We start from the raw sequence: 27515 nt of genomic DNA, 5'->3' as shown, positions 1-27515 counted from the left end.
CTAGCCAGTGCCCGCACCTGTGCCAGGTAGACTGGCTGTATGCTGCTCTATGAGAACCTGGCACTGCGCCGGGCGAGCCTGGTTTTGACCCTAGGGAGAGAGAGCAGAGGTGATCATCAGTGGAAGTCAGTCAGAGCAATCAATCACCTCCTGGCTTGTCTGATCAGCAATCCTTTACTCTCACATCCTGTGACCTTGTTTCTGTGTAATTCTCATAGGCTGTGATCCATCACCGTGTCAAGCACTTTACAAAACCTGAGCAAATCTCATTATTGATAGATGGATAGAAAATCTAACAATGATCACTGTTCTGAATCCTGAGACGTTCATTCTGTTACCCCTCCACACACATACAGTATGCTGTTGAAATGAGTACAGAAGGCACTTCACATAATGCAAGTCACTCTAACAAAATCTCATATTGCCACAATGGAAACTCTATAGCTGAATCAGAAAATGCTTGGCTTATGGGTCAAAAATGGCCTGTCACCTTGTTTGAGAGCAGAGAAAATCCCCTAATTTATCTTTTTTAAGTGTAAAATTTAATCACTTTTCCCCATAATGACCCCAAAATTACAGCAAGTAAAACATTGCTTTAATATGTTTACGTTCATAAAACCTAAACACCACCAGGGTAACGCGTCTAACGTGTCTTTGGGTGATTTTTGATTTCTAAGACAAGAAGAGTATACAGAATGTTAAGAGTATATAAATGTATGTTTTAATGTAATCCAAGTCACTCTGGACCATTTCTATTGGCCCGATATGGCACTGATATATGCTTTATCAGCTCTGCTAAAGCAGAGGCCTCTATAATGAAAAAAGCACACTGGGACAATACATCTCTGTGTCTGAGGCCTACCTGAGACACTAGCTCAATGGCTTGAGCTGGATGCGTCACTCCATGTTTGGGAATGCTGTTGTTCTGAGTATGAGGTCCTCCATCTTCTGCCCTAGGTACAGACCAGCTGTCCTGAGTGCCTTTTCTGCAGAGGAAACTAAAGACAGCATCCCAACACTTTGAAAAACATGCAGTAAACAGCACATTTCACATTCATGTTTTAACCTGTTAATTTCATGGTGATAGTAGTGAAATAGGTGGCTCATATACATTATTTCTCACTCACAGCTCATTAAAACAAGCCAAGACATTCTGTTGAAAGAGCTAGTATTAAACTTTAAACTGATACTACCATTGTGCAGTTTTATACTAAAGAACGAAAACACATTCTTTGGATTTTGCGACATCAGGTTCCTATTCTTTTTAGTTAAATTTAGTACATTGTCCATACATAACAAAATGCATGATCGAAATCAATGATCAAAGTATTAACAACCTCTCAGTATAAACTGGTTTTCCACATACAATTACTGGTTACTAGATGTACTCTTCAACAACTATTACTATATGCAAATCACTTCCACGAAAAGGAAATACCTGTGTAAATAGTTTGGTGATAAATAGAGTATCAGAGGCAAAATATGGAATCTGAGTATTTTTATTTGATATTTTTACTAGACATTTTTAGTTTCAGTCAAGTTTTAGGATATAAAATATAGATAGACAAAAATATTGTCTAAATTGTCAGGTTTTCCAGATTGTCCAGAACATGTGGGAACCCTGTACATTTTTGTCACTTCCTGAGCTAAAATAAATAAATTGAAGTCATGTGCAAACTCAAATGTATGTAAATCAAATTCACTAGGTAATTAAATGTGTAATTACATAATTACATGTGAATAGTAGAGGGAAAAAAATCAAGTCAAGTTCCCTACCACTGAAACAAGATCCAAAAACATGCATGATATTTCTCAGGAAACCAGCTTACCTGCGACGGTATCCAAACATGAGGAACAGCACACAGAAGATGATGCAGGCCATGCCAATGTGCACTCCCACCACTATTCCCCCCAACGAACCCTCGCTGTCCTTGCAGTTACACTGGCTGTCTTCTCCTGAGAAAAGAGATACAATATCATTAATGACAATCATCAACTTCTTTTGAAACCATGCAAAGCATCCATTCAAGTTCCCTCTGGATTTAAAGCTACTGTTATGGTCTTACCAGCTCTGGTTTTAGCAGTGGTTCCGTCCTCTGCCAGGGACACCAGTCTCTTGGAGCAGTCGCTCTCTCCATTACCATTGTAGGCCACAAGTTTAACTTCGTACACTGCACCAGCATCTATGATGCAAACACACATTCATCAAAAGTGTAACAAATATTTAATCAGTTATTCACCTCACACATGCTACATAGTAAACTAGACTTCTAGACTAGACTAATCATCATGATAAAATTACCTATAAATTGCCATGATGGTCAGTTACCTGTGCAATTACATCAGAGATCTACTCAGTAAGCCCAGGAAATGCTGACCATGACTTACGGGGGGCACAACTTTACAGTTACTCTAACTACAGCATAGCCCACAACTACAGCTTATATATAGACTATATTTTATAGAGAGTGCCTCAAAGCCATACCACTCTACTTCATGATTATTATGTAATGTGGGTTCATAGTCTTAGGCACATTTCACTGAAGATTTCAGAGCCAATTCTGAGATAATTCTCTCTTATGGTACAGTTAATTATACTGCACTAATGTACAGTGCTGTTTTACTGTGCTAAACTTTTAGGAAAGTTCGTAACAAAATCCATCAATACATCATTATTTAAGAAAACATTGTGATGTGTATTGTAAGTTACTGAAACTTTAAGACTGCTTCACTCTGTTTCACCAGATTGACTACAGATATACTCTCTCTCTCTCTCTCTCTCTCTCTCTCTCTCTCTTTACATTTATCCAACAGATTAAATCATTTGAAAACAAGTGATGTCTCATTATATGTGTGTCCTGTTGATGTGCAAGACATAGGGTAAATGCACACATAGACGCAGTACTTAACAAAGGGCATAGACTCATACACTGTTACACTTACCAAGATGTGCCACGGTGTATGCATTAGTGTGGCAGGACATCTGAACTGGACCCTGGAACTCTCCGTGGGGGACCCTACGGTAGGACAGCCTGAAGCCCTCCACTTTGCCCGGTTTGTTGGGCAGCTCCCACAGGACTTGCACTGATGTGGTGTTCACCACTTTAGTGAAAAACGCAGGTGGAGTGGGAACTAGGATAGAATAATATTATTATCATTATTATTATTATTATTATTATTATTATTAGTTATTATTATATCAGTTATTTATCAGTTATAGTAGTAATATTATACAGCCAAGATCCAAAGCATTGCCCATGGTCTTTCTAACTTATATGGGTATATAAAGGTGGCTAGACACAGAGGCTAGAGCAGGACAGATGTTTAAACATCTGGAAGGGTAGAAGTTCATATTAAGCTCAGGAACAGAACTTAGCAAGACTGAAGGACAGAGAGGATATAGCTTTTACATACTGTACATTACAATATTTAGATGTAATGAATTAAGAATGATGGCAGAAAAAAATTAATATCCTATATTGACATATTTCAAAACTGAAATGGGGAGGATGACTTGTGTACTGTTACCAAGGTTTATCATTTAAGGACTACTTGTTAACCAATTTACTGAAATACTGAATAAAACATCCAAAATATTTCAGAATATTAAGCCATTCCAAAGCTTTAAACATTTCTGCATGCAAACACAAGGACATAGATAGAGACTGAGACTGCTCTAATAGCAAGTCTTACAGACAGTTTACAGCTACATACCGCCCCCTAGTGTTGAAGCAACCACAGTGCTGGACTCCTGACTAGCCCCAAGTGGTGAGTAGGCCTTCAGGTAGATAGAGTAGGTGGTGGCGGGCTCGAGGTTGGTGAGGTCATGCTGATAGGTGGTCTTGCTGACAGCTTCTTGCAGCTCTTTACTGTCTGGCTCTGTAATCAGTGTTTAGGCAAATACACATTTAGAGGCTAGATTACAGGGTACAGATAAAACCATGCAGCCCACAGAAAATGTGAAGTTACTCACCCCCAATTTTGCGAATGTGCAGCACGTATCCGATGATGCTGTCTGTAACCTCTGTCGGAGGCTGGACCCAGGAGAGCTGCAGGGAGGTTTTGGACAGAGCTGTGGCCTTCAGGCCCTGAGGAGAGTCAGGGAGCTCTTTGCCCAGAGACACAGCCAGACGAGCACTTGCCTGGTTGGTGCCTGCGCTGTTCTCAGCTATACACTGGTAGATGGCCTCATCTTCAGATGTGATACGTGTCACTGCCAAAGTACTGGAAATCATTACAAAGAAAGAACAGCAATGTTAGGAGGACAGAGAAAATACATGAGATGTATTTTATTATATGATATAACTTTAATTCACATCCCAAACTGGGCTGAGAGTCAGTCACACAAAGCAAGTTGAGACTGACATCTAGTGGTGAAACATGAGAACTGCCTTAAGATACCAGGCAAAACAATACTGCCAGTGGCTATTAAGACAAATAATCACCATCTATGCCTGACATCATTCTTACAATTATGCAGTTTATTCTCTGATCAAACAAGAGATACACCTTAAAAGCCATCTCCCTCTACACGCTGCTGGACATTAACAGTAAGCCTGTGTGCACCTGTTGTTGTTGGTGAGTTTGACGTTGTCTCCAGGTGTGAGGATCTTGCCATTCTTGAGCCAGATGAGGTGAGGTTCAGGGACTCCTTGAGCTACACAGGTGAACACAGCACTGCCCCCTGCTGGTTTCGACACAGACTGCGGCCACTGGAGGAATTCGGGAGGAGCTGTGCAGAGAAGCAGGTGACAGGAAGCATGGATGAGGTGGGAAAGGAAATGAAGATGTGATTAAAGAAAGGGGAAGAAAAGGAAAATGAGAAATAACACTGATTAGGGCATACACTATATTGACAAAAGTATTGGGACACCTGCTCATTCATTGTATCTTCCGAAATCAAGGGTATCACGAAAGCGTCCTGCGTATCCTGCGTTTGTTGGAGTAACTATTTCTACTGTCCAGGGAATGCTTTCTAATAGATATTGGAGGATCATTGCTGTGAGGATTTGATTGCATTCAGCACCAGCATCAGAGACAACTTCACTGCTCCAGGGACTTGACAAGTTATGTGTGTATTTGCCTCTATGTAAGCAATGGGTGCAACTTAAAGTACTTGAATGCCTTCATTAGACAGGGTGTCCAAAACATTTGGACATATAGTGTGCATTCAGTACACTGGAGAGCTATGAGACAGGACTCACTGCTGGTACAAAGAATTGTAGATTTCAGCAGAACTTTCAGCTCAACTTGCTCCAGCGATTCTTTAATGACTCAGCTTGATGTTCTACATCAGTCACTCTTTAAACTTTGGGCTCAAATATTCAATCTTGAACTTAAACCCACGTCTTCTAAACCTAGTCTTTCTTACTGAGTGACCCCTACAGACCCTCCCCCCTGGACAGATGTGGGCTCGACGTTCCACATGACAACCCTTCAATGGCCTCACAATGGCCTTGCATATATGTAGAGCTCTCCAGAATCCTGCACCATGCATCTCATTGATCTATTGACACCAGCTAAAACTACCCCCCCCCCCCCCCCCCAGACCCCCTAAAAACCCCAGAGAAGAACCTCTACATGCATGGGAAGGGGGTCTGGAGGGGGTCCATGGAGGTGTGAAAGGTCATGGGTCAAAGGGAAGCCTATTTCAATAGAGGACCATTCATTAAAGTGGCCATGGATCTATAGGCCAGCATAGATTTCTTCACCAGTGGGGCCCCAGTTTGTAAAGTAAAGGCTACAAATATAAATTGGCTGCACCCTAAATATTCTATTCCACATATAAACCCCTAAAAATACATCACTGATTAGATACATCTTAAAGTAAGTCTTAATAGTAAGTGAATTGGTTATAAAATGGATTTTCTGAGCTAAAATGTACCTGATCATCTCCAACTAAAAAAAATGAACTGCATATTGTATCAAAAAGAAACACAATGGTATTCACATGATTCTCTGTTTTAGGCTTTAATCATCTTAGGCTAGTTGTTGATGTGTTAAGCTAGTTGGAGAAGTGGCTCCGGGGGATATTGCGAGTGGTCGGTGGTGGGGTATTCATGATAAGACTATTGTGTGGCAGAACAGATATGTTATCCCAGACAAAACCATGAGAATTACAAGAGGGTGCTGTTTTTGCACCAAATCACACTTTCTCCCCTATCCTTGAAGACTACTTCACACTTCAGTATCAGTGAAAATTAGAAAGACGAGATTAACTGAGGATTTTCGGAAGGGTGTGAATCAAAGCTGTCCCGAAGAGGAAGCCCATTGTTGATGGATTTTTCCTACTTCCATTTTTATTTTTCAGTCATTTTTGGATTCTGGACAGTTTGTGGATTGAGATTATTTGTTTATAATTTACAAGGTGGTCTCGCTTCAGTCATTATACCATTATACTGTCATGAACAGAAGTACGGCCCATCCTGCTGTTCCATGATATAGTATTGCTATCCATTGCTATTGCAGTGTTTTCCTGCCATTAAAAAAGACTGTTTTAGTGTAAAATCAAATGAAGGCAGAGCTGTCGGAGGGCTCTTTGGGGGATTGTTGACCACTTTTGCAGCTGATCCGCTCTCTCTTTACAGCTGAGCCCTAACTGACAGCTTCAGTAAGCATTCACCTCAGCCAATCCATAGTACAGTATTGATCAGTAGTTATGTGAGCAGGGTCTTAGAGCTGACCTTGAGCCTGAGCAGGAGGTCATCCTCCATGCATTTCTATCTTTATGTGTTTTTCACTCCTCTGGCATAAATAGGCATTGCCAAGCCTAAGGGCTTTAATAGTGATGTATCATAGTAGAACTATGTATCATTACTGTCATAAAAAAACTAAGCATGTTATTTTAATTGTCCACTACAGATTTTCTACAGATGCTCAAATTGTTTGGCAGATAGTTAATTAACTGGTTAATTAATTAACCGGCTAATATAATAGCCATTAATTGATAGACTGGTTAATTAATTTAAGGTTCCAGTCAAGTTCAGGATTAAGTTTTGCTTCTAATGTATAGAGCAAACATTGCCTGTAGTAGAGACCTGAATAAGAAGTAAGCATTTAAAGTTATGGCTGTAGAACTACACTTTGAATTTCTATTGCATCGAGCACTTGTTGTAGGTCATATTAAATAATTCTATACATATAGTTCTAAATGTGGAAGTAAACATGGTTCTTTACAGAACCAAAGGTGGTTCTTTTATGGCACTGCTCAAAGAACCATTTGTAGCACCTTAAGTTTTATTAGTGCATAAATGATCATATTAATCAGAGAAATTTTCCCACCGACTCTGAGAAAACCCCTCTGGTGATCTAGCAGCTGTTGGATCTGCATTTTAAAGGCCTTCATCGACAGCGCTATCATTTTTCATCTGAAAATTTTCACCCCAAATAAGAAGAGATAAAGGAGTGAATGAATACAAAGCCGCATGCCCCCCCGCCTTGAACTTCGTCTTCCTATGCCTGACCACCAGCTGTGATGAGAACAACTGACCCCTCCAACGTGGCGGAAAGGGTGGGGGATGCGTGGGTGGGGATTGTCACCCTTTTTTTCATTTGGAAGTCATAAATTCTGCCTGACTCCACCCTTCATCGGCTGTCTGTTGGGCCAGACTCCACCCCTCCCCTGCCTTTCTTCGACCGTTCTGCTCAGCAGCCGCTGGGTCAACGTCAAAGGTGAGAAATGATGAGTCAGAGGTCAGAGGTGGCCGTTCGTTGCACTAAAGCTACAAAAAAACAAAACACGTGTTTCTGTTGTGACCATCTACCGCATCTGTTTGGCCCAAACCTTAAACTGCTGAGCACTCGGTCAAGCACAAGGTGGTGTGTGAGTGTTAGAGCCCCCCCCCCCACACACACACACACACAAATGCAGAGAATACTAGATATTAACATAAACATGATATAATATACAACCACATTAAAAAAATATGTATTTGATTCTAAAAGCTGATTAGGCTACTTATCAAATCATCCTAAGATCTTTGATCTTTATACACAGTATTTAATGCTGCTGTTAACGGTTGATTTTTGACTGTTGTTTGGCAACTGTTGCCAAAAAAGTAAAAATACTGTTAAAAAGTATATCTCATGAAAGAAGAACTGTTTACTGTAACAAATTACTTCACTATTGACAATATATTCCATTATTATTGATAATTATTCAATATTGTTGCATAAAGGCTTTGATTTATAAGTTCAAAAGATAATTGTTTGCTTAAAGTACAATAATTAAATAACCATTACTAATCACTGCATGGCTGCCAAAAATAGTCTTGTAAGTATGTAAAATCCAATTCCAGGTCATCATTCTTTACTGAACTGCAATAGCTGTGGAGGCAGGATTTTATACTGTAAGCTTTAAACATTCAGCCTATATTTATGATGAGCTGGAAAACATCCCTCTAGATGGCTGAATTGAACAAAGTATCTTTTAGTGGGGCTTTAGAGATGGCTTAGGATGGGATATTTTTAATTTAGGTGGAAACACATAAGCTCTTTGTTCTCTTACCTCAAAAGTAAATCAATAAATTAATGAATATATTAAAGATTATGTCCAAATGACTGCATTTCCCAAGCCCTTGTATAAGACTGATAGGGGGAAGTATTGATTGATCAGGTCAAGAATGGACACCTGGGATATAGATGGGGGGAAATACAGCTGAGTGAAAGGCTTTAACTGACACAAGGGAGGACAATTTAATTCTACAAAATCTCACGTGTTCTTATATTAGGTGTTGCGAGTCTCCTGCCCCTTCAGCAAATAATTACTATAATATGGCTCTTGCTTGTTGCAGCTATTGACTATAGCAAAGATTGCTTGATTACAAGGCCTGTGTGTTTTTGATTGCACTGGCTAGATTTTGCCTTTTGCATTGTAAGCACTACTCATGAGGCAAACTGCCTTATTTTTTCTTCAGTGTTTTAAAACTTTATCCCAGTCTCCAGAACCCAAAGTGATTCCCTATTTGCAGACATGAGAGGGTTCTGGTGTATAATTACTTTTCACTCTAGCAAATATTGCTAATAACAGTCTGTTCAATGGTCATTAATGCCCATTTTGTGGTTCTCAACAACACATTGTCAGGTTACCCTGAAGATATCCAATTAGAGAAAGTAATGCCATAGAAAAGTACGAGCTGGCTAAGCATATAGACAGCAGCAATGTGATGGATGAGCTGTGTCACCATGAGGCAAGGAGGGGGAGGCTCTCCTAATGGCAGACTCCATTACCAATGCTATACCCCTCCACCCTGAAGTCCAGCTGAACAGTACCTTCGGTGCTTAATTACAAAAAAATGCTAGTCAAGGGTCTCACACCATCAGTGTAAGGCAGGAAGGAGGAAGACCCCCTCCCCTTGTGGCCAGGGGCAAAGGTGAATGAGAGAGAAAGCCTGAATATTGACTTCTCACATGCTCCCGACCAATCAGCTTCCAGTGGTCAAGTCCAAATCCAATTCAGGGAGATGCCTGGCTATCATAGCACCCAGAGTGCTTCTCTCCTCATTAGCCTTACACACACACACACACACACACACACAAACACACTCTTCTCATTGTCATGTGCATCTGTCTGTGTCAAGCCTCACTGCACTGTGAGTGAATTCACAGGAAATAGCACTCTGGCTGGGTCCTGCACTATTTTCAGAGAACAGCTGTTATAGGTCAGCACACAGCAAGTGCTGTCCTCACACGTTATGGCTTACAAAACATTACTCAGCTTGTCTCTGCTTCAACATGCACCTCTCATAAATAAACCTTATTGTGCAAAATACTTTAATTGGTATTTAGATTATGTTTGAAAACTCACACCTTTTTATTTAATGACTATTTAACCCCTTAACGCAGAAAGACTTATTACACAATATACACTGAGGCGTATTATTCAGTAACTTCTGTACAAACTGGAGGGGCTATTCTTGTAATAACACTTTTGGTTCACTGACAGTCCATATACTTGTTAAGGGGTTAAAGAACCTTCCAGTAAAAAGTTCATTAGGCATTACATTTAACTGACACTCCTATCCAAAGCAACTTATAAGGTTACTAGTATTACAGAGATGGCCAATGCAGTGTTCTTATTGGTGTAGCACAGCATAGTCACCCAGACTGGGAGTTAAAATCCAATTTTCCACATGGCGTGGTAGTGTTTTTAACCGTTGCACCTTAACTGTTGGGTATTGTGCCAACATTTTTTAAGGGAGCTTTAATGTGAAGGGTAGTGCTTTAAAAATAATAATAATAACAATAATAATAATAATAATAATAATAATTCCCATATCTCTGAAATTCATAAAAGAAGCAAGATTCTGGAGCTTTGCTGTGAGGATTTCATTGCATTCAGTGACAAGTGTGATCAAGACAATCAGAGAATACTGGATGACCACCATGCTACCTCATCCTCAACTCCACAACTCTTTCCAAAAGTACTGGATGGAGCCTCATCAGTCCAGAGAACTGTTCCACTGCTCCACAGCTAAATGCTGGGGGGTTAAACTCCTCTAGCCCACGGCTGGTAAAAGGCTTGTACTTCTGTATCATGTTTCATGACATTATTTAGCTGGACAAAACAGAACATTTGAGTTAAGAGGTTGTCTCTTCTTATCTGGCCACTTAAATTAGTTATTCCAAGTAATTCTGAGCCATTTTCTGTTACTCCATTGGCCATAGTTTAAATAGTGTAGCTGGTATATCCAAATAGTAAATAAACAAATGTTATGAGATTTCAATAGTTGGGACAGTGATGACACCCCTACATCTCTTTTCCAGAATTTCTGCCACAATATTAATGGTGTTCCAGGCATATTGATGATGTAACGAGGCTTACCTTGCACCACCAGCCTGCCCAGAGCCGTACGCCTCATCCTGGTGCCAGGACGATTGGCAGCACACACATACACTCCAGAGTGCTGCAGGGACACGTCAGAGATCATCAGGTTGCCTGTGCCCAGAACCTGAATGCCTTCCACACCAATGGACCTTCCATCTGAAGACACACACATACAAACACAGTTGAATGAGAGATATTTTGAATTATTGCATGCATAAAAACTTCATTCTTCTTCAGTTTGAACACAGCTGAAATTGTGTTGGTTCTCACCCAGTCTGCTCCACGACACAATGGGCCTCGGATTTCCAGTGGCAATACACTCCAAAATGGCCGTCTGGTGAACAGTGATGGTGAGGTTCTGCGGGCCAGACAGGATAACGGGTTCCTTGTAAATGCGTGGAGCTCCTCCTGAGAGAATAAGGAGCAAAAACAAAGACAATGATGAGTTCAGAGCTCAAAGCAACCTGCTGAAACTGAAACCAGCGTGACATTTGACACCATGGTATTTCAAATAATCACTGTCGTGACTTCAATAAATAATAAACAAGCAGCTTCATATCCATCATCAGCCATCATTTCCAGATGAGGTTGCAGGATTAATGTTTATGGTGTAGTGATCAAATGAGTTGCAGATATGACAGGATCTCATAAGCTACTTGTTTTATCCCAAACATGCTGTCTGTAGGAGCAGGAGTAGTCACTGACCAGTGACGTTGAGCAGGGCTTCATGACTGTAGCGGGTGTTAGCGATGTTGGTGGCTACACAGCGGTACACTCCTGCATCTGACCTTTTTGCTCCTGTGATCTGCAGGATGCCCATGGGAAGGAGAGTGTACCTGAAGAGAGAGATAGAAATAGGAAGTCAGATGGGTTTGGGGTAAGGTGGATTGAAGCGTTCAAATGAATCTCATTCATTTGCTCATTCTTTTTTCACAAGGGGGTTTTCTGAGCTTGGGCTTTATTTCCCTCTAGCCCACACCTGGCATTAGGCATGGTGCCAATATGTCTATGTGTACCTGCTCCAGAGAGTCTTAATCTATTGCCATTTGCACATCTGTGTCAGCAGTGGGTGCAACTTAAAGGGGCTGAATGCATTCATTAGAAGCGGTGTCCACAAACATTTGGACAAATAGCACATACGGAGAAAGAAAAATAACTGCTATGAGTGTCCAAATTACCTGTGATCTGATGTGCTGATGGCCATGCGGTCTCTCTCCCAGGTGATGTTAGCCTCTGGAATGCCACTCACCTGGCACTGAAAACGTGCCACTCCTCCCTCCTCCACTGTCATAGACTCAGGATGAGTGTGAAACTTAGGAAGAGCTGTGTGAGATGAACAGACAGCAGGTGAATGGATGGATGGATGTTTTATATAGATGCTGCAACATCTATTAAAGGTCTGAAGGGTCCTTTATGGGCCTAAAAATGTTTTTTCTATGGTATCACTCATAAAACGCTTTGTAGCACTTTTATTTTTAAGATAACACCATGAGATAACTATAAATTTCAACATCGTTAGACCAGGGTTTTTTTTTACATATAATGGAAAAATAAAGGCTATTTTACAGTATATTTTCTAAATGAATGAAATATGACTGGTTATTTGAATGCAGATCATCCAGGAAGGGGATGAGATGTGTTGAGTACAAAATGCAGTGCAAATAATCTGCTTATTTAAATAATCAATAAAGGGGTATCAGGGATGAAAGCCTCCAAATGGGAGAGCATTGCCATGGAAACCTCAGGAGAGATTCCCAGTGACAATTATCCTTTGGATTGCCCTAGTATACTGAGCCAAAATGAGAGTCAAAAAGAGAGGTAAAATAACAGGCAATTAAGGCTCAGAAATTCAAAATAATTATGTGGCTAATTTTGTTATGCACAAAATATTGGGACACCTGCTCATTCATTGTTCAATTATCCTGCTTTTGCTGATGTTACTGTCCAAGAAAGGCTTTCTACTAGCTTTTGAAGCATTGCTGTAATATTTGATTTCATTCAACAGCAATAGCATTACTGAGATCAGGATGTGAGATGATCACCACCCCACCTCATCCCTAACTCCCCAACTCATCTCAAAAGTATTGTATGGAGCTCCGTTTTTCAAGTGAACACAGTTCCACTGCTCCACAGCTCAATGCTGGGGGGCTTAATACCCCCTCAGCCCGGCATGGTGCCAATAGTTTATCTGCTCCAGAGTGTTCTATTCCATTGACACACTGCATATATTAGAGAACCCTATAAGGTTTTAGACAGAAATAAAGTATCCTCTTAGCATGGGTAGCAAAATCAGTGCTTAGATTCACATACTTACATGAGATCTGTTGTTTGGTGCTAGGTATTCCTTTAAACTGCAAGCTTATCATTAATTTATTCATCCTAATATCAGATTTGACATTAATGAATGAACAAATTACATTAATTACTATAAATAAATCAGTCACTAATATAAAACTAAGATGTAAAATGCTATCATTAGGGCCCACATACAGGCCCCTAGCCCCCCTTCAAGTGGTTTAATGGTCGCTTAATGTTGTCTTTGCTGAGGCAAACCATGTGTATTTAAACTTTCTGAAGTATAAAGACATATATACACAAGCTTATTATTAGACCTCATAAGGACATATATAACCTTGCTCTTCTGTATTTTCCATCTATACATGACTCTGCTCCCTTGTACTCACATGCGAGCAGGACGCGGGCCTTGCGGCTGACCAGCATGCCATAACGGTTCTGTGCGGCGCAGTGGTATTCTCCAGCATCAGTGGAATCTCCATCACGTCTCTTCTGGAAGCTGCGGATCAGCAGCGTGCCGTTGGACATAATTTTAACTCGAGTACCAGTGGGCACTGGTTCCCCGTTCTTAAGCCACGTCACAGTGATAGGACCCTCTCCTTCCACCTTGCAATCCAGCATGAGTGGTCTCTCCCGTACTGCGATAACATCACTTGGCTCCATCAGAAAAGCCAGCTCCGAGGCGGTACATAAACCTAAACATGAGACAGTGAGATCAGTGGTCAGAGCTAAGCTGGAGAAAGGATTTATTAGTTTGGGCACAGTTGTATAGAGACCAGTTATGATGACATGGTGCAACCGTGCAGATGGGTCAATCATACTGCAGTGTTTGGCGGCCTATGTTGACCTTGGATTGTTAGTTATGAAATTTTTACCTTAATTTGTTTTTAATGTTTTTGATTTTGTATTGATGTCCATTTGTTTGTTTACTAGGACCTATAAATTAATGCTACCTAAAAAATAATGCTATTATCATTATAATTTGATGTTTAGATGCCAATGTCATCTGAGATTCTACACTCATTGATAGAATAGTGAAGGTTATCTCAGGTTCAATTCTAGACAGGCATATGAAAATCTTTTAGAAATTATATTAACATAGTGCTCAAATGCTGTGGAAATCCTACATACACAAAACCAATGATGTCATTCTTCAGTTTTTTCTTTTAGAAAGACAGGAATGTCCATAAGAGCCGTAAGGGCCTAAGGGTAGACCTTTCAAATTCCAAACTGGACTCAGTATCCCCTTCAACTTTGTATCACTGAACCAAACCTGGCCATGACAATAGGGCCAAATGCTGTGCAACCACTGAGCCAAAAAGGTCTGTCACAAAGGCAGATGCAGGCCCAAAAACGAGTGAGGGTTATGAGGTTATGAGGTCAAGTTGGAGGAGCCACTTTTGAGTAAGCCCACCCTGATGACAAAAGCACTGTGACGACTCCCTTTTCCAACTCCCTTAAAAAAATGCAATCAACCACCAGGAACCATCAGCTCCTCTCTCAGATTGGGCCATCTGCCCCCTACTTATGCAAACCCCCACCCTTCCACAACCCCCACCCAGACCCCACTTTCTTTTCACTCTGACTCGGAGGTGACTTTCCCATGCCACCGGCTCACCCTGGTCCTCTCTGAGTGTCAACTCTTACGCCATGGCTGTTTTCCCTATTCACTTTCCTTTTCAGATGAACGGCCTCAGACTCACGTCCACCCTAATGCCCTGAAATGACCCTGGGAGATAGCCACTGCCTCTGACCCAGCTGTTGTTGGGGGAGAACATTCAAAAGCAAGTCTGCTCTTGAACTTGCACTAGAGAATGTGAATTAGCAATCTGCAGCATCTGTTGTATGAACAGAAGCTTCCCCATAACCAATATGCACTTCATTCATGTCATGGTTCTGATGATTGGCACTCTTAAGCATGCACCTGCCTTAATTCCTGCTGTTAACCACCCTAACACATTCTCTTAAGTCAACCACAGAGCTTTTGCCATCTGAAGTATTCCATATTCTCTAAGAATATCATCAGTGCTTAAAGAGAAACTGCATGTTTTATTACAAGGAGCATAATTAGTCCTATTTCAAAGAGCTGTGAATAGCCAGTTTCATGACCTGGCACTTCTACTATTAGAGTTTCCACCTCTACTAGATACCACATACTATGCTGCACTTTACCAATATTTAGCAAGGTTTGCCACTTGATCTCATAGGATCTCACCTCAAGCCTTCTCATGGACACTTATGGCACTTTGGTCGGTAACCCATGTACCAACAAATCTTAGTTATGACCATCAGATCATCGGTTTTGAGGACACATCAGAGAATTAACCGTTCAAAACCATTGTGATGAGGTCAGCAGATGTAGAAGGGAAGAGCCTGGCTCAGCTGTGTAGTGTTACTAGGCTTTGCTGTCTTCTGACCCCTAGTCAACCCAGCCCTGCCTGGTCCTTCACCCCACCCACCAGCGTTGATAATAGAATTCAGGAGACCAAGGTTGGGAAGGGAGGTTATGTCACAAGAAGGAATGGTGAGTCCTTATAAAGGCATCACATGGTGCATGGATAAAGTACCTAAGTAGGTCAGGTGTTTCATAAATCATATGCCTCTCACCATACACATTAACACATAATGTGAGTTTTTACCTGCCATTGCAAACAAATATTTATATTCAGAATAAAATGTGGCAACACATCAACATAAATGATGTGGTTAATTTCTTTTATTTTGAGTTGGTAGAATGTATGTAATTACTGTATGTACCATTTCCAAGACAAGTCTATGGTATACTACTGCTTTATACCTCAAGGGCAGCTGGGGCACTATGACAGCATATGTAGACGTAATCATGCAAAGGGCTTCCACAATTATAAGGCCTTTGAAGTTGCTCCAAATGTATTCCTTTTTTAGCCTTTGTGTCCAGGTGTTCATCTGACTATCATTTGCTAGCATCATTTTGTAGTATTATCCTGAATTGCTAGATCATCTTCTAACAAAAAAACATAATAACAAAAAGAGACTTGGATCCAGATCTTTGTAAAGCTGCTTTGTGAACATGTTCGTTGTAAAAGGCACTATATAAATACATTTTGATTGATTGATTAATAATCTTGCAATAAATGTGTTATTATTTTACAGATAAAAGTGTTTAGTCCATGCCAACAGCCTATGCTATGCTAAGTCTGAGAATGAGTTCAATTTATGCACAGTTAAAGAATAGCTAAAAATGTGGATTTTTTTAAGTGATTTTTGGGTTTGGGGTGTCCAGAGCAGAAGGAGGCCTCCATCCATCCCTGTCCCTTAGGTTCTGACCCCAGCCTCTAAAAGGTCATGAGAGAGTTGGTGATGGGTGGATCGGTGGGATGGAGATTTGTGACGGACAGCCTGTGCCCGGTCACCACAGCCATCTTTACCCCCTCTTTACTCCATTGTCTCCAGCTTGAGCTGGCCATGAACTTCACATCTATTGTGGTGGTCAGACCTTGCATTAAGCTTCCCCAGCCCCCAGGCAAAGACTTTGAAAGGGCCTGGACACCCAGGATAAGGCAAACATAAGCAAATCCCCTAACTGATTGCAAATCACAGTCTCTTTCTCTGTCTGTGTTTTTTGCATCCAGAAGTACGAGCACACTGATGGGAACTATGGATGCTACAGGAATGATTGAGGCCTTGCTTATGTTATCTGAGGCTATACTCTCCTTAGTTTCTCGTTCCTCAAAAGAATGAAGTTAAACTTAGTATAAGCTTATGAAAACTCTCAGATCACAGATTCTCCCTGTCTGGGTGTACAACACCCACCTCACAGCTGCATATTTTAGAACATTATGAAAAGGTGAAAACTTGTCACCCTTTCCAAAAAATTCAGTCAAGCCTTTTTAAATCTACAAAACAGAACGTTTATATAAAGACTTTTGTGCTGGAACCTCAGTTCTAAGATATGTAGAGCATATATTCTGATTTTAAGCTCATTACAATTTCTTTGTGGGCCTCCTCCCATCCCACAAAAAAAGAAAAAGGACTGAGAATCATTCAAACTTGGCCCCTGCTTATAAAATGTGTTACAAGCCTTTGAACAGAATTCCAAATGCATATGCACATTCACAAATTCCTTTCCCTCCCCTTTCGTCCATTATGTTGACAACTGCAGCAGGAGCTGCAACGCAAACAATGGCTGAATAAGAACCTCCGAGGAGGAATTGTAAAGGACCCTGGGAGGAAAAGGGGGCTCGTGGGGCTCCATGGAATGAAGCAGCTCTGGGACTCCTTCTTTTGTCTCTATAATGGGAGTTAAACTATCCCCGACTACGACCGCCACATGCTCTTTATCAGCATGCTGCACAAACACTCCTTTGTGTTGCTATTAGGGAGGCCACACATATCTTTTGTTTAAGAACTGATTGCCATTAGCTGGTATATGCCAAGTTCAAAGTCATGTAAACACCCCACCAATTGAACTAGGAAACAAATGCATGTCATGTCCATCCCTCCTCTTTAATGGGGCCCTAGTTGTTAATGCCTTTTGTCTCAGAACAGTATTAGAATGCTTACATCATTAAAATGTGTTAATCTTCCAAATAGAGATTAAATTATAATGACAATATAATACAAGGATTCTTTCCTCATATCCTTGATAAGTTATGTCGACTAATTAGCACACAGTGGTATAACAGTAAATGCATTTGTTGATTGAATTGTGCTGGATAGTCAACACTCTCTTTGCCAAAGGCTTGTCAAACCACAAACCTTTAGCTAGGATCAATAAGCAATATTCTCAAATTGTAGGGGGAGGACACAGCTTTGGCTATTTAATTACTAGGATGAAGGCGAACAGAAGGGATCTGGATTTCCACTAAGCCCCAACTTAATGGAAAACCAAGTTCATGTATTTTACTTATTATTGGCTATTAGGGATTTATATGTACTTTGCCATTTATATGGCATTTTCCATATTATTTTGATCGACCACTCTTTGAGAGGGTTGGAATGATCATTCATTGCAGATGGAAATGCAACTAAAACATAGGAAAATATTCTGATCTCAAGTATTCTCTTGCATTTTTTGTATTACACAATAAAATGAGTTTTGAATCAGCTGGTATTAGATCTATGCTGGCCTGTCAATAAACACCACTAATGGGTTCATGTAGAATCCAATGTTTTTAATGGTCTCATAGATGAGAGGCGTTCATTACGCAACCAAATAAGAGATCTATAGCAATGCTACATTATCAAATCATCATCATCATGCAGAGTGGTGTTCACAGTGGTGGTCATAGGTCACCCAAATATTTAAAGGCTTCTAAAAGTTTCCTCACTGACATTTTTACATGAAATGGTTTCAACTAGGTTCCCTAAAGACTCATTCTGCAATTGTTTTTGGCTTATTTGTTATGTCACAGTAGCCCAGACAAGGCATTGTAAGTGAAATAGTACCCAAAGAAATCTTGGTGGAAAATGATGGAACTCATCTTAAGGGCATGCTTTGTAGAGCATATTCAGCAGAAAACCACCTTTCTTTCTCTGGATCAAGTGATAGCCCAAATTATTCAAATAATTTAAATGGTCAACTAATGCTTCTTGGAGGTCATATATATATATATATATATATATATATATATATATATATATATATATATATATAAATAGATTTCTCACACATGTAAAATGAAAGACCTACAGATTGACATGACATTTAACATGAGTTACCACATATTGGTAAATAGCGATGTGGCACATATCCTTGTATCACCTATAATTGGTGTTATGAATTTTCACTAAATGACTATGGAGTGAACAATAACTGGACTGTCTGGGTAACATAACAGAGAACTGTCTATGTAATAACAATATAACTACTGGTGATGTATTCATCATTTCAGCTGCATTACAGCAGTATAGCTCATCTAATTACACGTGTATCAACTTCAGTATTTACTTACGCAATTGAGGTAAACAGACGTTTACCTCAATAGCTGTAAAAAGGTAAAAAAAAAGGTAAAGATGCACATATTTGTCACTGTACAGTGTACATTGTACAGCGAAATGTGTCCTCCGCATTTAACCCTTCTGTGGGTAGAGTACACAGACACACCCAGAGCGGTGGGCAGCCAACTCCAGCGCCCGGGGAGCAGAGAGGGTAAAGGGTCTTGGTCAAGGGCCCAACAGTGGCAGCTTGCCAAGCCCGGGAATCAAACCCACAACCCTGTTATCGATAACCCGGCGCTCTAACCGCTGAGCCACCACTGCCCCTGTATTAGGATTATATAAATAACCAACCCTTGTCTTATTACACATGTATAACCAGCTAAATATACTGTTATAGCTTTTAAGATACACTTCTGTAAATACATGAGCCAAACCTAGATTCTACATCAAGCTGTACTGCTGCAATCCATCTGTGACACTAAATACATCACCAATAGTTACAGCAGTTATTATTGCCTGCATTATTAATGTGTAACAACACAGTTATTAGTGACACTGCATATAAAATGGCACCCAACTAACTGTTTTGGGCATTTTGGAGGTCCGAGTTCATCAATTTGAGTGTCTCAAGTTCAGCCACACTTGTTCACTACTTTGATCAAGTTCGACCATTTCATGTCTAGGCCTATAGGTTATACTTCCCACACGTCTCCCTACAGGAAATGGCTTTGGGAAAGGATTAGCTGCACAGATCAGTGCTGCGATATGTCCGACACCTCAGGCTCATAATTGTACCTTCAGCAGGGGAGAGCCCTGAAGGATTATCTTAAGCCAGAGCGGAGATAGAGACATCGCCCGCCCAGCTCTGCTCCAGAGTGCACTGGCCTGATTCACTCCTATTGTGGCCTTGTGGATTAGCTAGAGGGGTGTCTTGTCTTATTTAGAGGGATCCACTAGGCCTGCTGGAGGATCGAGGAAGACCCAGCAGGAGGTGGGGGGGCAGTGTTGGGAGTGTGGACACAGTCACTGGCAGCTGCAGGGGGTTACCCTAACACACACACGCAAACATGCATGTGCACACATACAGATTTAATAAGGTTTCAGCCCCAGTCCGTCTCCCCAGAAGGCCCAGCCAGTGTTATGGAGATGAGGGTGTGGGGGTCAGGTCAAAGGGGGTGGGTAGAACTGACTGGCCACCATTGTCTCTATGGGCTCTTTTTTTTTTTGGTACCCTTTCCTCAGTCTGCTCCGCTGACCAGGCGGGGGACCCCAAAGGTTAATGCTGCCCAAGGTCATCCCAGCCCCTTCTCCATGAGATCATGGGTCTCCCTCCACCTCCCTGGGACTCACCACCTCCTTCTGTTCATCCAGCTTAGTGCTCTGTTTATTTATGGTTCTGGGCAGAGAATATGCACCACCCAGATTCATAGAAATAAACAATCATTTGAAAATAAACTTTTTAATTCCATGTCTAGCCTACTTTTATTACTAAGAGAACTGCCATATTAGTCTTCATGGTCAGTATGACCAACATTTAGGAAGAGATATCCTTAAATACAAGCAGATGTTCTTGATTCATGAGACCGGCCTGGTGCTTCTTTTGGAAGCCAAAAAGTTACAGAAAGGCTCCAGGTTCGGTTTCCACTCCCATCTTCAGAACTGTTTTTTTTTTTTTAATGAAGAAAAGCTTAGCACTTCTGAAATGGCTGGTACATGTGATCTTTAATGGGGTGAAACTTTAGAGTTTGATCTGATATCCCAGCCTACTGATTCATATGCTCATCTCCACCAGCACAACAACCCAGCTCAGACAATCACCTGCTTCTCCTACACATCTGTACCCTAAGCCATTAACAAAGCAAACTGAACATGGTCATATCAGGTAATCATTCACAACAATGTATGTAATGTAAATGTACATTCATAGTTTAAGGATATGATATCAGATAATCAAGCAATCTCACAGTAAAGTGCTCATTTCAGTCTAGATAGATGTGAATTTATGAACCGTTTAAAAGTCCATTGACCACTGCACATGCTCAGGATCTGGCTTCATGGAGAGGCTCACAGAATTAAAAGCAATGGGATTGGTGTTTGTAAGTGTCACCTATTTTCACTGTCATTCAAAAGTCCTCCATCTCCAAAAGGGAAACTTTACAGGACACTTCTGAAGGAAACCTCTGAACTTTTAATAGAAGTTCATGTAAAAAAAGAGTTTTCAATGTATATGTATCAATGTACATGTGTTTCAGTTTATACTGACCATTTCTATTTGTCCATTTATCATGACATTTTGGTACAAAGTGAAGAACTGTCAATTTCAAAATGTGGCAAAAATGGAAAAACTGCAATAATAACTACAATATATCTTATCTTATCTTACATGCTGTGTGTCATTAACGTGTAAATATATGGGATATTGATAGAATAGTAAGTATGGTTATATAATTTAGACAGTGTTATGCAGTCGGTTTGCCAAAACCGAATACAGAATTGGACAAGACAAGTACAGTCCTAAAACTAACCATGTTTTGTTTCTAACTAAGGATTATTATGGATAACCAATCTAGCGACCCACGCACACTATACTATTTGCTATATTAATATATTATACATATTTTAATATATGCTATATTAAAATGGAAGTATCCTTTTATCTCACAAGTTTGAGAGTAAGCCGAACAATAATCACTATGTAAAACTCGGTCAAATTCTTATTTTACGTTAAATAAAATACAGGCCTTATTTTTAAGGCAGTTAATTATAATCACAGAATTTAAGCGCAATCACTGATTATCTGTAAGATCTTCTGGGAACCATCATGATGTGAGTAATCTGTGAAAGTGAATTTTACACAGAGTAGGCAGAGTATGGTACAGAAACACACGTCTTTACAAAATAACAGTTAGAAATGCAGTCTGACAACAACAACAACAACAACAACAATAACAACAACAACAATACACTGATTTACAGCAATGCTAGGCTGGTCAATGTCAGAACACCTTGCCTGTGAATCGCATTTGAACTCAGAAAATGATGCTAAATGAATGACAGCTGTGACAGTATTAATAATAATACTACTACTACTAATAATAATTAATACTTACATGAACAGACAAACGTCAGTAAAAAGCTCAGCAGAATCCGGGGCTTCATGTTTATCAGTTAATCCAGCAACGGTGCGAAATTCTCCTGCTTTGGTTCTTCTTAATAAACGTTTGTAATTAAAGGCTGTCGCGAAAGTAACGTTTTCTCCCCTGATTGGTTAAAATACTGCGATTCTTAAATCACGCCGCGTTTTAAACTTTTAGACATTTCTGCTGTTTTCACGCCGCGGATGCTGCTGTGGGAGGCAGCTGGTCTGGTCCAGAGTCACTGTTAGAATAGTGTTGGGCTGTTCAGCCTCCACTAAAGGAGCAGCGGTCATTAATTATTGGGCGTATGGGCCCCTGGTCAGTGACTGGACACTGAGACCACAGCTTTCCCACCTCTAATCCGGCAAGCCTTGATTCTCCGCTCCCATTGGCTGGAAATCAGAGGTGGGCAGAAGAACATGTCTTTTAGAGTCAAAGTAAAATCAGGAGCACAAATTAGAGCAGAAATATTCAGGTATATATGAATATAAATATACATATATCAAAAACGTCTGACCTAGTGCGTTTCGTTTAGACCTGCATTGGGACATCTAAGCACATCCAGCATCTATCAGCTAAATAACTGTAAAGCTTCTTAGACTGTTTTGTGTTTCTTGTTCTAAAACAAAAGGCTACATTTTTAAATCAGAGCAGCTAAACAGTCCAGAGCAATTATATTATATTATATTATTAAAACAGCAATTATTTACTTCATAAAAATAACTACAATTAGTAGATATTTAGTTTAACAGGTATACTTGAGTATATGACAATTATTGCCATTTTAAAATAATTAGAAAAGCAGGAATCTATCAAATTTCATGTTCACCTGCTGAAAGTCAATCCTAGCGCACGAGGCGGGTATTAGCGGAAAACGGGTGCGAAAATAAAATATTAATCTCCAATATTGACAGGTCGGTCTCCGCTCAGCCAATCAGAAAGCGCGGCTCCTCCCCGTGGGCGGTGTGCTAAGCCTTTCATGCATGAATAATATTCAAAGGAGCGGATCCTGCTATAGTAGAAATCAGCATCAATTAAATCCAGAATAACATCCACTAAACTAGTTAATTAGCTGTCTTTAGCACGCGCATTACAATATGAATAGACCTTCATGCTAATTGAATTGACTCTCTGCTCTGAGGGCGGAGGCACTCTCTCACTTTACTTAAGACTGTATTTAAACTGTTGCTACAGCTGATTCTGCACAAGACAGACAGACACCAAAAAAGACCAATGAAGGCATTTTCATCAAAACACACAAACACCCACTCATTCTCTAAGTTAAAGGGTCACACTTCAGCTTGTTTAGTCATTAAAAAAAGAAAATCATATTATATATGTATTATATAAAAAATATATATTATATATATTATCCTATATATATATTATCCTATATATATATTATCTTATATATATATATATATATATATATATATATATATATATATATATATATATATAATGTCTGCTGCTGTGAATATAGTTCAGTGAGTGGAAGATGAACTGCTCTTGTTAAGCCACGCTCTGGTGATGTTTACACTCCATAAATCCAAACAGAGCTAAGTCCATCTCTTTACCTTTTTCTGAGAGAATGACCGCCCAATGGTCCAGCCTGACACTGATGGAAGTATGACCGCCAGGCTCTGCCACCTCTGCTCACTCTGCAGCTACTGCTGCCTGCCATGGACTTGTTGCCCACTCTACATCAATGACTACACTGAGGTTTACATGATCTCTAACTGCTGCAGTTAATATTATTACCATTATTATTATTATTATTATTATTATTATTATCGTTAACCATCATCATCACCACACTTTTATACTTTCATTCATATTTAAATCATTCTAACCAACAGTCTTATGTGGAGGTACAGTGACATTTTATCATTTAGATGTGCTTTAGACCAGAGGACATTGGTTCCTCCCAGGGTTTCATTATCCAGCCCTGAGGGAGTTTTCCCTTGGCACTGTAGCCTTTGGCTTGCTCACCAGGGGTTTGTGTATTGTTGATCTCTTGTCCTATTACTGAAAGGAACATTTTGGAAACATTTAATCATTTTGAGCTCTTTCTATACCTTTTACCTGAGTCAGTTATTAATCATTGATAGGAAAGGCCTGATGATGCTAATTTCAAAGCTTTATAAACACTCTCAACACTTCTTAAACCTTGTCCCACCATTCAGAAGCCAGCAGCTCCCTACCACTCTGAACATGAAAATAAATGATGCCCACATTGCAAGAAAAGAAGCAAATGATGAAGCAAAGGGATTCCAGGTGTAACAGAAATGTTGACAAAGTGTGCCCAAACTTTTGCATGCCACTGTATAACTACGATAAAAAAATATGCTGGTCCTGAGTTTCTTGTTTATTACTGTGTGTTTTGAATGCTTCTTCAGGTTTGGGCTAGGTTGTACTATTTTGTGACGTGTGAAGTGTCTGTGTATTAGAAAGGCAATCACATTTTATAGCATCAGTGGCTTTGTTTTTGATTTGCTTTTTATCAGCTGATTTATTGATGCCTATCTTTCTAATGTACAGTATACTTTACAAATATACAATATGTATATTTGTATTGTAAAAGTATTGGGACACCTGGTCATTTATTGTTTCTTCCAAAATCAAGGGTTTATCCTGCTTTTGTTAGAGTAACTGCTTCTACTGTCCAGGAAATGTTTCTACTAAAGTTTGAAGCATTGCTGTGAGGATTTGATCGCATTCAGCAACAAGAGTGTTAGTAAGGTCAGGATGTTGGATGATCACTACCACACCTCATTCTAAATTAGCCAACTCATCCCAAACAGATTGGATTGAGCAGCATCGTTCCAGAGAACACAGTTTCACTGCTCCACAGATAAGAGAGGGGCATTACACCCCTCCAGCCCACTCTTGGCATGGTGCCAATAGGTTCATGTTTATCTGGCTTCAGAAAGTCCTAATCTATTGACAACACTTCTCTTCAGGGACTAGACAAGCTGTGTGTGTATGTGTGCACATCTGTGTAAGCAATGGGTGCACCTTGCAATAAGTGAATGCACTCACTAGAAGGGGTGTCCACAAACATTTGAACATATAGTCAAAAAAGGTTGCTGTCAAGGCCAAAGTCAACTGTATTGTCATTCCTTCTTACCACAAAGGTTCAAGAATTAAAGTGTATTTTTTCCAGAACACAACCATTCTAAATCAGACATTTATTATAATTTCAAAAAAGTGTTCTGGGAAAACAGTGACTGTACATCTGAGACGTTCTGGGAGTGCTGGGAGAGAGTGAAAGGTCAGCTGAAAGAACACAGAGTATGAACAGTATATAAAAAGAAGCATGGCAAATTACACAGACCAGAAATTGAGAATAGAACGTCATATAACTGTATCTGAGCAGTTTCGTAGGCCCTAAAATTGGACCTGGTGGGACACCACAAGTTTGCTGGAACACATGCTTTGTGTCTATGGGATACTTCCTTTTTCTTCTCTTCCCCAGGTTCCTTTCCCAGTGAAAGTTACTGCCACTGGAGACATAGTTCTTTTCTTTACTCGTTAGTGGATCATGAACTGATTTGGTAGCCATACACATACACATACGCTTCATTAAGTTAAGGTTTAGTTAAGTTTAAATGTAGATTTTTATTGTATAGCTTGATGTAGGCAGACTGTCAAAAAAGCATTTCACTGCAAGTTATACTGTGTATGACTATGTATGTGACAAATAAAATTTGATTTGATTTGATAATCAGAATAAGATGAATACGGCAGTTAGATTTTTCTTGATTACTGAATAAATTGCTGTGATTTGGAAACTCCTGTCTGTCTCTCTAAAGTCAGAATCAAATCTCGGTGTAACAGTGGGGGTGTGATTTGGTTATAATTGTAAAGTCAACCGCCCACAAGATGTTACATATCCATAACTGTTTGCATTTAATGGTTCAACCAGCTTGATCGACCAGCTGCCACTATTAATATCACCACTATTAACTTTCATTACTCTCATTACTCTGACCATCACTGCCATGACTATATTAAATTCTACTACACCATGATTTTTTATATTCAACAGTTTAGATGGTTTGGTAACTTTTGTCAATAATGTTTAAATAGTTCTGATCAGAGGAGGATGGGTCGGGTCCCCCTTGTGAGTCTGAGGTTCCTCTCAAGGTTTCTTCCTCCAGCTCTGAGGGAGTTTTTCCTTGCTACTTTCGTCATTCGCTTGCTCACTGGGGGTCTTAGATTTCATGTCTTCTTATGTTATTTCTTTTTTCTTTTTTCTGTCTTTTACTAATTACTGATTATGTAAAGCTGCTTTGTGACAACAGTTGTAAAAAGCACTATACAAATAAATTTGGCTTGATTTGACTTGACTACCTTGACAGAGCTGGTTGACCAGCTTAACCAGTTGATCATCATAGAGTATGTTTTACCCTGTCCAGCGTTTTATTAGGCATCTTTCCTTTTGAAGCAGTACTGGATGCGCTCAAGTTTGCATGGATCTAGCCCATTATAGGTTATGACCAGTTTGCTCAAACTCAACAATGCTAGCTATGTAATCAGGGATGCCATATAGAAAGGGCTCTGGAAAAGTTAGGATGATTTTGAAGGCTTGTGCCTGACAGGTGCCCTGATAATGTTTTATTTATTTTTATTTTAATATCAAACTTTTTATTATAATACAATTGTAATATATAATAATAATATACGATTGTATGGAATATTTTATTTTATTTTTGTTTTAATGTAAAACTGTTTTCTTTCAATACCTTTAACATTATAGTTGTATTCAAAATGTAAAATATGACCATTGGCGTGGTGGGTCCAGAGTGATATCTTTTCATAGAGCGCAAAATCTCTGGCAGTGCCCTTGGGTCTAATCTCTGACCGTTGACATTTTCGCAGGCCTAAAACGTTCCTATTAAATGTGTTTACGTTTGACCACTGGGTGGCGCCACAAGGCATTCCGCCCTCTTTAACAGTAGCCACAGAAGCCAAAAGCAACACTTTCAGGTACAGCAGTCAGAACTCTGAACAACACTGAACATGTGGAGCTGCAGAGGATTTCTGGAAAACTGATATTGACATCTCTATTTACAGAAACTGCCCTAGGCTGATTAGACTGAGTAGGCTGTAAACTAGCAGATCTCATACTTAACATGGAGTTAAGTACATAATAATTCAAAATGAAAACCTTCAGACATCTTTACTTAAACCAGCGCGGTTAGTTTCTGTATCACTCACTGCGTAGGCGACGTGACCTCGACCTTGTTTCCGATTTGCTCAGTGCAGTGTCTCAGTGCGCACTATCTTATTTGTTGTTTAGGAACATCTGAAGACATATAGGGTAACGGTAATCT

The 27515-nt window shown here is 39.9% G+C and overlaps 1 protein-coding gene across 1 annotated transcript; it reads right to left on the bottom strand.

The window, feature by feature from the left end:
- LOC140551424 (immunoglobulin superfamily DCC subclass member 3) lies at positions 1 to 22198 on the bottom strand. The gene is made up of 14 exons (XM_072674848.1): positions 22150 to 22198; positions 13510 to 13815; positions 12004 to 12148; positions 11531 to 11661; positions 11096 to 11233; positions 10823 to 10981; positions 4567 to 4732; positions 3974 to 4224; positions 3715 to 3879; positions 2944 to 3132; positions 2067 to 2183; positions 1830 to 1956; positions 863 to 998; positions 1 to 90 (listed from the first exon to the last, which is right to left on the bottom strand). The coding sequence occupies exons 1-14, from the start codon at positions 22196 to 22198 to the stop codon at positions 1 to 3; spliced, it is 2169 nt and encodes a 722-aa protein (XP_072530949.1).
- Between the last annotated feature and the right edge of the window lie 5317 nt (positions 22199 to 27515).

This window comes from Salminus brasiliensis, chromosome 3, assembly GCF_030463535.1.
Source record: "Salminus brasiliensis chromosome 3, fSalBra1.hap2, whole genome shotgun sequence".
Taxonomy (NCBI): domain Eukaryota; kingdom Metazoa; phylum Chordata; class Actinopteri; order Characiformes; family Bryconidae; genus Salminus; species Salminus brasiliensis.
The sequence above is the reverse complement of the archived record's forward strand: the minus strand, read 5'-3'. Positions and strand labels throughout refer to the sequence as shown.